Source organism: Bos mutus, chromosome 20, assembly GCF_027580195.1.
Source record: "Bos mutus isolate GX-2022 chromosome 20, NWIPB_WYAK_1.1, whole genome shotgun sequence".
Classification (NCBI taxonomy): domain Eukaryota; kingdom Metazoa; phylum Chordata; class Mammalia; order Artiodactyla; family Bovidae; genus Bos; species Bos mutus.
The window spans coordinates 35316515-35330349 of record NC_091636.1 but is presented as its reverse complement, the minus strand read 5'-3'; the positions used below and the strand labels follow the sequence as shown (position 1 = coordinate 35330349).

At 36.6% G+C, this 13835-nt stretch overlaps 1 protein-coding gene across 7 annotated transcripts in view; it reads right to left on the bottom strand.

The window, feature by feature from the left end:
• RICTOR (RPTOR independent companion of MTOR complex 2) overlaps positions 1-13835 on the bottom strand; it is a 141811-nt gene that overhangs the window by 13504 nt on the left and 114472 nt on the right. For 6 of the 7 annotated variants that reach the window (XM_005907619.2, XM_070357616.1, XM_070357618.1 and 3 more), the window contains 5 exons: positions 12716-13724; positions 12368-12439; positions 8878-9055; positions 8023-8107; positions 7086-7319 (listed from right to left, as the gene is read on the bottom strand). In XM_005907619.2, the coding sequence (XP_005907681.1) occupies positions 7086-7319; positions 8023-8107; positions 8878-9055; positions 12368-12439; positions 12716-13724 (1578 nt within the window). The remainder of the gene's footprint in view (positions 1-7085; positions 7320-8022; positions 8108-8877; positions 9056-12367; positions 12440-12715; positions 13725-13835) is intronic. The other variant, XM_005907620.2, reaches the window with a different exon arrangement.

Here is a 13835-nt window from a genome sequence, read left to right as displayed (position 1 = left end):
GTCCATGGAATTCTCCAGGCAAGAATACTGGAGTGGGTTGCCATTTCCTTCTCCAGGAGATCTTCCTGACCCAGGACTCCTGCATTGCAGACAGATTCTTTACCAACTGAACTACAAGGGAAGCCTCACTGGAGTCTTCTTCACATCTTCTTCCACTGGAAGATGTGAAAAAACATCCCAAGAATAGTGATAACAGAAGGCTTTTAATCCATGGGGTATCTTTTGTGTGAAACTTGCTAAATCATATGAATAAAAATTTTTATGAAATAATTACATGTGCTAAATGGAAACTTCAGAGAACACGTGGGTAGAATATTGGCACTATTTATTAATCAGTAGGATATGGAGAAGGCAATGCCACCCCACTCCGGTACTTTTGCCTGGAAAATCCCATGGACGGAGGAGCCTGGTAGGCTGCAGTCCATGGGGTCGCTAGAGTTGGACAGGACTAAGCGACTCAACTTTCACTTTTCACTTTCATGCATTGGAGAAGGAAATGGCAACCCACTCCAGTGTTCTTGCCTGGAGAATCCCAGGGATGGGAAGCCTGGTGGGCTGCCGTCTATGGGGTCCCACAGAGTCGGATATGACTAAAGCGACGCAGCAGCAGCAGGATATGGAGAACCAAAATTTCTTGAAATTGGGAAGCTAGTTGACCTACTTCTTCTTAGGCATGGAAGATCATGTCTAGCACTCTGTTAAAGGCCAAAACTGTGCATGCTAGACTGATGATATTGACTTTTAGGGACCTTAATTTTGAAAAGTATTCAATGCAATGAAACTTATACACACTTTTACTCAACACATTTTATTTCTAGATTATATTTAATTTGGATGAAGCATTATGTCCATACATTGAACCTTTTAATCTATGTAACTGATGTTTAGTTTCTTAACTGTAGCTGTTGCTTTTACTGTTTTCTCTCTTTTTAGTTAATAATATTCTGTACTGTCCTTACTTGCTCAGTTGTGTCCAACTCTTTGCAACTTTGTGGACTGCAGTCCGCCAGACTCCTCTGTCCAAGGGGATTCTCCTGGCAAGGATACTGGAATGGGCTGCCATACCCACCTCCAGGGGATCTTCCCAACCCAGAGATCGAACCCAGGATGCCCTCACTGCAGGCAGATTTTTTACTGTCTGAGCCACTAGCTCAGCTTTATTTTATCTTTTAGTTAAAAATGGCGACATGAAGTATAGGATAGATCAGCGTCTAAGAGACTGCATACCTTCTTTATACCCTGTATCTGGGCATAAGGCTGAATCCAGCCTTATGTGAGAAAGAATAAAAAGCTCTAGGGAAAAAAATTATGTAAGTCCATATGGGTTAATTCAGAAAAATCATAAGCTAAATTCTTCCTATCAGAAAGTGAAGTCTCCAAATAGCATATTAAATGCTGAAACAATTCATCAAAAAAGTCAAGAATTTCTGTGAGGAGCTCTTATCCACCTGATCATCATTTCTCCTGGGCAGCAAGAACAAGGAGACTGTTGTTGTATGAACAAGGAGATTTTCCTTAGGAACACAGTAAGATCATTCTAATTGAACTATCAGAGTTTATGAAAGAATATTATTTCTAATGTAAACAACTTAGTGTGAGTCACCATTAATGGACAGCTTAGTGAATGCTAATCTTACATGTTAGGAAGTACCAAAACTACACCATAAGCCAGGTATCATTATTCCTATTTAGAAATTTAAGAAAAAATTAAAAGTAAAGCTCAATGAAACTAAGTATATTGCCCAAGATCAAATTTTAAGATGGAAAAGTTTGGCTTTGAGCCTAAGTGCTCTTGACACCAAACCTCACACCCTGCTATGTTTACACCAGGGTCTGAGTATTTCCTGGAGCCCTGGCACTTCCTAGTCTCCTCCATCCCCAGTTGTACATTTGGGTGAGGACAGGGAGATGGGACACCACCTGGCGTTCCCCTTACACCATCATCTGCATACCACTGATCTTTTGTATAGACTGCTACTGAAACGTGGGTTTTACACCTAATATTTTTCAAAACCACCACTGTCTCTTTAGGGCCCTCCTTTACTCAATGTAATCTCTACCCACTCCTCACAAATCTGTCAGTTTAATAACTCAGACAATTCAAACCAATCTCCTTGCTATTATCCTTTATAGTCTGCTAATTTTTTTCCAGTGTTCTCTTTCACAGATAGACTAGTCTAAAACATCAGTCTAACCCACTTTTAGTTGGTTAGCTACAATATGGCAAATGCAGTGGTATACATAAAGTGCACCCCAAAGAAACATATAATGCTGCCAACATTTTGCCTTGCATACTCAACAAGACATTGCATAAACATCTGAGAAGGTGGTAGACACAGAATATAGTTATTAGGAAATATCCTAATCACCTTTCCTCTGAGCTTTAACATTTTTTGAACAATTGCCACTACCAACATTACCACCAGATTGAAAGTTTTAAAAAGTGAAAAGTCTTATGTTCAAGTCCTGATGTCTCTTTAAAATTATCATTACACAGCAGAGGGACAACTTCAGACTACCGCAAACTACAGTAATCCAAACAGTGTGGTAATGGCACAAAAACAGACATATAACATATAGATAAAGGAAAGAGAACAGACAGCCTAGGAATAAACCCATGAACATATGGTCAATTAATCTAAGAGAAAGGAAGCAAGAATATACACTGGGTAAAAGTCTTTTCAAAAAGTAGTGCTGGTACAACTGCACAGCTACATGTAAAAGCATGAAATGTTCAAACGAAACATTAGAACGTTTTCTAGCACCACATACAAAAATAAACACAAAATGCATTAGAGACCTAAACTTCTAGAGGAAATCATAGGTACAACACTGTTTGACATAAACTGCAGCAATGTTTTTTTGGATCTGTCTCCCAGAGTAACTGAACTGGAAACAAAAATAACCAAAATAAATTTAAAAGCTTTTGTACAGCAACCCCTCCCCGCTCCCCCAAAAAAAAAAAAAAAAAAAAAAAAAAAAAAAAAAAAAACGCCACACATAAAACAAAGCAAAAAGACAACTTACAGACTGGGTAAAAATATTTGCAAACAATGTTTCTGACAAGGAATTCATTTCCAAAATATACAAATAGCTCATATAGCTCAAAAACAAAAAAACAAACCCAATCAAAAAGTGGGCAGAAAACCTAAACAGACATTTTTCCAAAGAAGGCATAGAGATGACCATGAAAAGGCCAATAAGCAAATAAAAAGACGCTCAATACCACTAACTATTAGAGAAATGCAAATTAAAACGACAATGAGGTACCATCTTATACCAGTTAGAATGGTTACCATTAAAAAGTCTACAAATAGTAAATATTGGAAAAGGTATAGAGGAAAAATGAAACCTCTTATACTGTTGGTGAGAATATAAATTGGCGCAGCCATTATGGGGAATGGTATGGAGGTTCCTTAAAAAACTAAAGAGTCACCATATGATCCTGCAATCCCACTCCTGGCATATACCCAGAGAAAACCCTAATTCAAAAAAACACATGCACCCCAATGTTCACAGCAGCACTATTCACAACAGCCAAGACATGGAAGCAACCTAAGTGTCCATCAACAGACAAATGGATAAAGAAGTTAGAATATTACTCAGCAGTGAACAAGAATGAGATAATGCCATTTTCAGTAACATGGATGGACCTAAAGATTATCAAATTAAGTCAGAAGAGAAAGACAAATACGTGATATCACTTATATGTGGAATCTAAAAATGATACAAATGGACTGATTTACAAAACAGAAATAGGTTCACGGACATAAAAAACAAGCTTATGGTTACCAAAGGGGATGGGCGGAGACAAATTAGGAGTTTCAGATTAATATATATACACTACTACACATAAAATGGGTAAACAACAAAGGTCTACTGTATAGCAGAAGGAACTATATTCAGTATCTTGTAATAACCTACAATGGAAAAGCATCTGAAAGAGAAGACACCAATACACACATGTAAAATTGAATCACTTTGCTGTACACTTGAAAGTAACACAACATTGTAAATTACCTATACTTCAATTAAAAAAAAGTAGAGAACTATTTTTTAGTTATCTGCCACGGATAATAGGGCTTCCCAGGTGGCTCAGTGGTAAAGAAACTGCCTGCCAATGGAGGAGATACAGGTTTGATCCTTGGGTTGAAAAGAACTCCTGGAGGATGAAACAGCAATCCACTGCAGTATTCTTGCCAGGAAAATTCCATGGACAGAGGAGTCTGGGAGCTACAGTCCATGGGATCACCAAGACTTGGACATAAATGAGCATGCATGGATAATAAAGATATCTCCCTCCTGATACATAAATTCATTCATTTGGCCGATAGCAGTGCTTCTCAAACATTAATGTATACATGAATAACCTGGGCATCTTGTTAAAATGCTGATTCTGATTCTGTGTGGGGCAGAGTTTGAGATGACATTTCTAACAAGTGCTCAGGTGATGCTGATGCTGCTGGTTCACTGACCACTTTGGGTAGAAAGGGCTATGCAGGACCTGGTCTCTACCTATCTTTCTAGGCTGATCCTGTATTTCCTCTCCCTTCACTTTCTGGGCTCCATTCCCATGGGTGTCCCATGCTTGCACCCATCAGAGAAGACTTTTGCTCATGTTCCTTCCTCTCTCTTAAAATTCTCTATACGCCAGTCTTCATTCAGTTAGGTTCTATTCATTCTTTCAACCACAGCTCAACAGCAATTCTTCAGAAGTCTTCTTTGATCGCTTATTTGATGATGTTTGTTGTTTAGTTGCCAAGTCATGTCCCACTCTTTCTGCGATCCCACAGACTACTGCCCATCAGGCTCCTTTGTCCATGGGATTTCCCAGGCAAGAATACTGGAGTGGGTTTGTCATTTCCTTCTCCAGGGAATCTTTCCAACCCAGGGACTGAATCTGCATCTCCTGTATTGCAGGAGGTCTCCTGCATTGCAATCAGATTCTTAACCACTGAGCCACCAGGGAAGCTCACTTGGTTCTGTTCCTTTGCTAATACCAGGCAGCAAGTAATGGTGGCTCAGACAGGAAAGAATCTGCCTGAAATGTGGGAAAACTGGGTTCGATCCTTGAGTTGGGAAGATCCCCTGGAGAAGGGAATGGCTACCAGTATTTTGGCCTGGGAAATCCCATGGACAGAGGAGGAGCCTAGTGGGCTACAGTCCATAGCATCACAAAGAGTTAGATATGACTGACAGAAAACTTAATACTTGGTACCTACCCTTGATGGCACTTGTTGCAAATGTGGTTGTTATATTTGTGTATTGACTGATTGAGTGGTTGATCAATCCATTTCCTTCTCCATTGGATATACAATATAAGAATAGTGTCTTTTTATTTTTTCCTCTCACAACTGTCTTCTTAGCATCTAGTTCAATGCCTGATCCCCAGAGTGACATAATAAATATTAAGTTGAATGCATGAATGAGGAGACGTTCAGTGTCTTTTTAACAACTAGCCTGCCTCCTTTCACACCTCTGAGAGGATATCAGTAGTAAATTGTAATCATTTCCCAATTAAGAGTTATTCTCCTCCCCACTTCATATCACTTGAATAACAAGTCAAGGGGTTCTAATGGCTGTGCCAAGGTGAGAGCCTCATTGATGGCAGCAATTCTTCCACAAGTCCCAAACTTGATGCGTCTCAACCTGATTACTATACTGGAGTGGGTTGGCATTTCCTTCTTCAGGGGATCTTCCCGACCCAGGGATCGAACTTGGGTTTCCCATGCTGCAGGCAGACTCTTTACCGTCTGAGCCACCAGGGAAGCCCAACTAGCTCAGCAACAGATCACAAATGAATTTGCTGGACTGTCTTGTGACTGGGTAATTAGAGGGCTGGCTTCCCTATTTCCTGTTTGATAAAGAGAAAAGAGTATAGCAGAACTCCACAGTAAGTGCTTCCTAAGTATTTGCTGAATGAGTAAATAAACAGAACTTACAAGAACTAAAACATCATAAACAATGTATAGACAAATGACTTAGTAGCATCTCCTTTTCTGTGTACATCAGAACAATACTGACCAAACCTTTCACTCAACAGAAAATTAAAATAATATAGCCCTGTTCATAGTGGGAAGTGCCTTGTCCAAGAGTTTGTCAAACCCAGGCCCTACTGGGAGAGGATTACTCTCTCAGTACATCCATAACCTATATTATCAGTGTGCCAAAAGCCATCAGTTGGGAAGCTCTTAATCAGAATACCATGGAGAAGTGTAGATGAATGACCCAGAGAATTCTGGTTATCACTAGGTTTTTCTGAGGGTGGCGAAGTGATATTCACCAAGAAAAGGTATCTATAGTTATATTTTAAACATACATATCATATAAAAAAGCTGAATCTGGATCTGATTCACTTTCTACCTCAACAAAAACATACTGAGTGCCTAGTATATAAAGCAGTATGCAGCTAGGTATTAGAAAATAAAAATGAAAGGGCATGACAGACTATATCCTGAAGCACCTTACTGAATGGAATGGAAAAAAACAACCAACAATAATTAACACAAGAGATCTATGTACAAAGGGCAATAAAAGTAAAGAGGAAAAAGTGTCAATATCTAAGAGGGTCAGACAAAGCTGTGAAGATGAAACATGCCCGTCTCTGAGGATGAGGTGGGCTTGCCAAATGGGCTCTACATGGCTGTGTGTGAGCTTGCACGGTGTGTGAGGAGGGGAAGGTGCAAGAGGGAACAGCATGGAAAACACACTTTTCAAGCCTAGAATTATGAAAAAGAGCACAGTCTGCTCAAGAACACCAAATAAGTCAGTAATGGCATGTCAATTACAAGACAGGAGAATGCTGATAAAAACTGACGGATCAGATGGAGTCTTGTGTGCTAGACATGAAAAGTCAATAAAGAACTGTCAACAGACTAATCCAAGGCAACAGTATGAAAGGTGAATTGCAAGGGAACAAAATTGGAGACAAACACTAACACTCCACAGGCAGATGCTGAGGGACTGCACTGAAGCTGAGGTAATGAGATGGAGAAAGAAGGATGATCAGTAGGGCTGGGAGATGTCAAGTGACTGAAGCAGATTCAAATTCAGGTGGATTCATCCAGACAGACATAATCACTCACCTGAATGACTACATATTGCACTCAGTTGGTTACTGGGCTGGAAACCCAGAATTTCAATACAGACACAATAAAGGCAGTTATCATCTGTATGTTCCTGTAGTCCAGTGTCTTCTGTACTTTCTAAAAACAGAGAAGCATCTGAATGGATTGAATTCATTATTTCCGTAAGACTCATCTGCTGTCGTAGCAAGTGAAAAGAGTTTTTTACAAGACCTCCAGTTCCAGATGGAAGACCTGTGTGTGAGTAAATATAAAAGATAATCTGAGGAAGATGGCATCAATGACACTTCTTTCAAGATGCATTAAACTATGTGAAATTTTAAAGAAGGGAAATTAGAGAAGAAAATCAGAACACCTTTTATGACTCAAAATCTAACCTTAATTGGGGAGAAAAACAGGATAATTTGCTTTAAATTAGGAAAATAATTAATATCAGCAGATATATTTATCTTACTTTAACATGAGGTTTTAAATGCAAAATAAAAAATTAAAACTATTCAATTAGGTATCATTTCAATTCTTCTCAATATTTGCATAAAGAAAAAGTAAATAATTCTGGGTCTAAAGAGGTCCTTATTAAGAAAAAAATCAAGATTATAAAGCTTTAAAGCTGTGGCTGATATGCATATACTAATTAGAATACTACAGCTCATAGCAAAGAAAGATAATGTAATGTATACAGTTTTTTTCTGTCTCCTGTCTCCAAAAAAAGTAAGTGCTAAATTTTTTTTTTATATGTTTAAAACAGAAACAACTGATCTGCTTTTTGTCTTCTTGAGAGGCTAGGTACTTAGTTCCCCCGCAAAAAAGTTATGGTTTAATTTTAAATTGACTTAACTATTTTGTTGCCCAAAATTAAGTATATGTGAATTTTTAGTGTCATCCTACTGATAAGAATTTTCTTTTTAATATAAAGAGAACAAAAACCACGCATTACCTCCAACATCATGGGCAAATACTCTTGCACCTCGATCATCATGTGGAGGTATGTTTTTTGTTTGAAAATAAGGAATATCCTTTACCTGAAATAGATATAAGTCACAGTAAGTACTATTATAAAAAGAAATTCATTTTATGAATATTAGCAATATTAAATGAAATATAATTTAAACGGAATTACTAGAGCACATGAACCTATAATGAAAAGATACTGAAGGAAATTATATTACCAAAACTTGACAAAATAACATAAAACGGTTAAGGTCCTTATCTAGCCTTAGTTACTTAAATGGATATTAAAATAATTATTTTAGAATTTATCTAAAGTGTTTTTGGTCTTCTAGACAAATGTGTATTCTTAATTCTATCTACCATCTAGATTGTTGAGTATTTTGTGGGATTACCACAGTATGTGGCTGCCATGTATGAGATAAGCAGAATCAAAGGATTAAATAAAACAAGGGTTATACTGTACATTCAAACTTAAACAATGTTATATGTCACTTGTATATCAATTTAAACAAATAAGGAATAAGTCAAATGTGACTAAAAAGCAAGATTAGGACTTAAAATTTTTATAGAGAATATACAGATAAAGAAACCAAACAAGATGCTGATTTAGTATGAGAAGAGAAAAAGGATAATGTTTTGGGGACTTAGAGGTGCTAAAAAGAGTACAGAATAGTTGAGAAAGGTGGAATAATTCTCACGGTACAATTTCTTTAAATAAAACTGCCTAAGAATATCACCTTCCCTAAAATTAGTATTCACTCTAAATTATAATTTCTAGTAAGCAATTAATATGAAAAGAACAGTAAACTAATTCAAAAGAAACCAAAAGAATTTATGATACCTGGAATATATCATTGATATCTACTGGAAGAGCAAGACCAATATAGTCATCTGAGCTACCGTATGTCGCACTGGACACCATGGACCTCACGGAGGAGGAGCGCTGCAGCGTATTTTGGTTAATAGGACTTAATAAATCTTCTTTATCTAGCGAAGCATAACTTAAAGCTTTCATGAACCTAGAATATCATTAAAAAAACTACATTAGTTTATTGATTTGCTATAGCAATCAGATAAATAACTGTGGTCCGTTTTCTTTCGTATCTTCAAAAAGGAGAGAAAGCGCGTCAAGTACTAAACAGTGCCATCTTATGTACTGAGAACATATGAACACCTGAAAATATTTATCTCTTATAAACTGATATATAAAAGTTCATTAGTAATGTTGACTGTTGACCAAAAACAACTGTTATGGTCTCTCAGGTAAAAGTGAAAAGGTGAGCAATTAAGGTAACTTTCAACATCTAGAAGTAAAAATAAAAACAAAACTGACCTCAGAAAAGAGGTGTTATCCAAATATTAACTTCACAGTCACTTCAGACTGCTAGATTTGCTATCATACAAGTAAGGGCACGTCTACTAATGCTATTTAATACTACTTTTATTAAAATAAGCTTAATCACTTATTCTTTTGTATAGTAATTACTTTATCAACATAAGATTTTCTAACATAGCAGACAGACACAAAATAGTAAAAATGGTATCATATATAAATAGTACAAAAGATAGTTTATATGAAGCACTGATGTTTCCTCAATACATTCCTTACCAGTGATTCCATGACATGGAATACTAACATTTCCATAAGATATACCTTCCTTATACAGATTTTTATTTATGTAACAGACATACTAAAATATTTATTATATGCCTGCTTTGTATATACAAGGCAGTACTCAAGGTTCTATAGTATATGTATACTGCTATTTGAAAACTCAAATCATTTAAAATGTAAAAATGTAGCCTAATAAAGAATTATTTTGAAAAGCGTACAAAATGTTTTATAAATAGCTAATAAAAGTAACATAAGAAAAATCACTCCTAATTTCTAATTTCCACCTAAAAATCACTCAGAATTGAAATTTACAAATTTTATAAAATAGGTCAGTAGTTTTTAATTTGTACTTTTGTATCTTTCTAATTCCAGAGAATTCTTCAAAGACTACTGGACTGAAGGGGAAGAAATTATTGTTATACTTGCCTCCACAATACCTATTTCAATCAGAGTAGCTCCATTTTTACATATTCTTCACATTGGGTTTCCACAGAAATGTTTTTATGTAGAAAGGGTTTCTCTACTTAAAAAGTTAATGCTTAAAAAAATGCTTAAAACCACTGATCTATTCCAATTGCCTTCAAGCAATTGAGGCCTACATATTTCAAAAATCATGAATTTTACTATATAGATTTACAACAGTAAACAATTGAGAGGCTTGTCTGCCTTTGTTCTGGATTGATGAGGCTTGCAAAGCTTTTGAATTCCAAGGAGATGAGACATTACAGCATAATTATGGAACTTTTCCCAAGTTCCTTCACTCAGTGCTGGGATTAGATCTCAAGGTTAAGGATTCCTACTCAGTGTTTTTTTTCTGCTATGCCTCAAAGAAACATCTCAGAAAGACACAGTTTTTAAGACTGTTGGATTCACACTAATCATTATACCACAGTACGAGAATGACTACTCTTCTAATTTTATAGGAAAAAAATCTTTTCAGCCTCGATCCAAACTATTATAGTAAATGTGTAGTTATCTTCCATCATTTTCATTTTCTCTGAATTAACCAAAAGAAAGAAGTGGGAAAAGGAAGACCAATATCGACAATTTTTTCCTCCATGGAACCTGGTTAAATACTAAATACAGTTTGAAAATTAAGTGGAAGATTTGATGAATGTAAGATTTCTGTTCAGCATTCATTCCTTTGTACAGCTATTCTTGTTTCTCTTAACTGCTTTATCTTGTTTTTATTTTTTCCCTCTCCCAAGAAATGAAAAACAAATAGTAATCTTTTATAATGCCAATAAGCTGGAATTTTACTCCGCGAGTAAAACTTCCATATACCCGTCTATCATTCTAACAGAGAACACAGGAAATAAGATCCTAAGAACCCAGACTGATTAGGAAATAGTCTGGTTTATTCTAATGAATAGTTTGGAATGACACTTTTTACCCGTGCTGTAATCAGTTTAGATAGAAATACCTGCTTCAATAAGATAGAATAATTCTAACTGGGTAGAATAATCCTAACTGGATGGTCCAAAGTTAACAGTGCTTTGTTTATTGTACTGAGCTGTAAGATGGTGGTATCCTTACTATTTATTTTGGGTGCTACATTACTGCCCCTGGCTGAATGCTACTAGCTGTTATAGTCTAGAGTTTTCAAATACTTTGCTTTAGTATAAAAGTTTCCTCCTTTGCTACCAATTTTAAAAGCTGTTCTTTCTTGTCACAGTGTCCTTACCAGTAAAAGTTTTTAATTATTGCTTTTATAAGCCTGAAAACCTGATATCCAAACCTGTTAGAATAAATACCGACAAATTTTATATGTGGGTCAGAGGTACCTCCTTTGAATAAAATTTGTGAATGTCACTGCAAAGATTTATACTAGTGAGTTGTTGAGAGGGTTGAGGCTGTCAGATAGATAAGACAGTACTGCATAATTTATGAAATCCCACCAAAGGGAACATAATTTACTATCTGCTGCAAGGAGTCTCTTCTACTAAATGTGTTAACATTACTGAAAGAAAATGCCTTCATAACTTCTTAACAACTTGATTACATAAGAGCCAAATGGATTAAAGAAATATCTATAAATAATAATAGTGATAATAATGATGATGATGATAATAGCTAACTTTTACCGAGTGCTTAATTTGTGCTAGGAACTAGGCTCACTACTTGGCAAATACATCCATTTAATAAATGTAAATGAATAATCAAAAACTATAGAAAATTTTTAGAAGCACTTGACCCAACAAAAATTTAGCTTTTAGAAATTTTTGTAAAAATCAAATTTAGTGATGAAAATCTTTTATAGATGAAATTTACTACTTTGACCAGCTTGATATAATCTTTAGATACAGCAGAAATCTCCCAAATGTTCTTGAGCGCAGGCATACTGCAATGCTGAATTCTGAGGATCAAGTAATTCATTTAATGTTCATTTGGTTCCTACTTTAATTATCACAGCTACTTAAACTGAGGGTTTCCTTTGTGGCTGAGTGGTAAAGAACCTGCTTGCGAATGCAGGAGATGCAGGTTTGATCCCACGGTCAGGAAGATCCCCTGGTGAAGGAAATGGCAACCCACTCTGGTATTCCTGCCTGGGAAATCCCAAGGAGAGAGGAAACTGGCGGGCTACCAGTCTATGGAGTCGCAAAAGAGTCGGACACGACTTAGCGACTAAACAACTTAAGCTGGAAAGACTCGTACTGAAATTTTATTATCTTCAAAAAAAAAAAAGGTCAACTTTTGGAGCCTTAAATTGACCTACCTGAAAAAGTTGTTTGTTATTGTAGGTCTTAAGCTCCTGATTCCCCCGACATGCTTCTTTTTAAAATTGATCCTTGCAGAAGCGAGAAATAAATAAAAAAAGCTTGTGACTTGTGTGTCCTTGCAAAGCATGTATGTTTATTTCCAGGGCCTAAAGGAGTTTCTTTTCCCCCCTCGCAGCTGCAAGAATCCATTTCAAATCACATTCGGGTAACTAGGAGCTTATAGCCTACTACAGTAAACAGTAGGTTAGTTCTGAGGCTTATGTAGATGTAAAACTTGGCTAACGCTTTACATTTAAGTCTGTTAAAATTCAACCATGTTCATTTCAAAATGTATATTTGCTCACCTGCTTGGTGTTAACCTGGACTCAAAGCTGTTGGCCTTCATGGTGATGGTATCAGTAAACAGCACATCTTTTGCTGGGGATGCCAAAGCTTCAGAATGAGATAAGGATGGATGCATTCTTTGCTGTTGTAATCTTTTCAGGGTAGCGTAGCCAAAGGCATCTCTAGAACTTGTGTAACTAAAGTTATAGTCTGCTAGACTTTTAATTGTAGCAATAGAGGGTGCTTTAAGGGACTGTGCTCTTCTAGGAAGTGTGTGAGAAGAACCTGGAGGCACCAGGGACACTGAGCTTGATTTAGAGAGAGAGAGATGGTTAGACTGTGGCGTCAAATAGTGGCTTGTCTTAACAGTTTTAGTACTTACCACAGTACTCATACTTCCACAGTCTGTGTCCACAGTCGTAGCATCTACACCTACTGTCTCTCGTGAAGGACTTGAACTCATTGAACTTATGCCACTTGTTGTAGTATCTGTATTAAAACTCTGGCTACGTATCTTCATATGTGAGCTCGATGAACTTTCTACAACTAATCTCTCTCGGCTTGTGTTTTCTTTGTGATTCTCTGTACCAAGACTCTTGGTGAATTTTAAGTCATTCTCTCCAATACTTGGAGTACTACCAGTGTCTTCAATGTGCTTATTCCCAACAAATGAAGTTTCTAATTGTAATGTTTTCTGTACTGTGGATATGGGTGTGAAATCATCACTATGATTAAAGTCAACACTGGGCTCTGTAAGCGTTCTGATCCGCCTGTTGCTTGTCTTATTTTCAGATGACAGTTTCCCTCCTTTTGGATCACTGCTGCTACGATGTTTTTTATTAGGCAAAGTAAGAGAATTTAAGATACGATTCTTCACAAGTTTACTAGAAGCAAAGAAAGGGAATGGATTTTTATCCTTTATAGGTCCAGGTCGATCATAAAATGCTGGCTCTGCATCTTCATTGATGTCAAGGAAAAATGTACTGGTAGAGCTGCTGCCAAACCGGTCATCCTCCATGATGAACATACCTACGATCAAAGGATTGATAATAAAAGCACATTAAAAAGGACAAATAATTATGGTAACTTTAAGTGACATAGCTGAGGAAATTTTTGTCTAATAGTCACCTGGAAAAACTA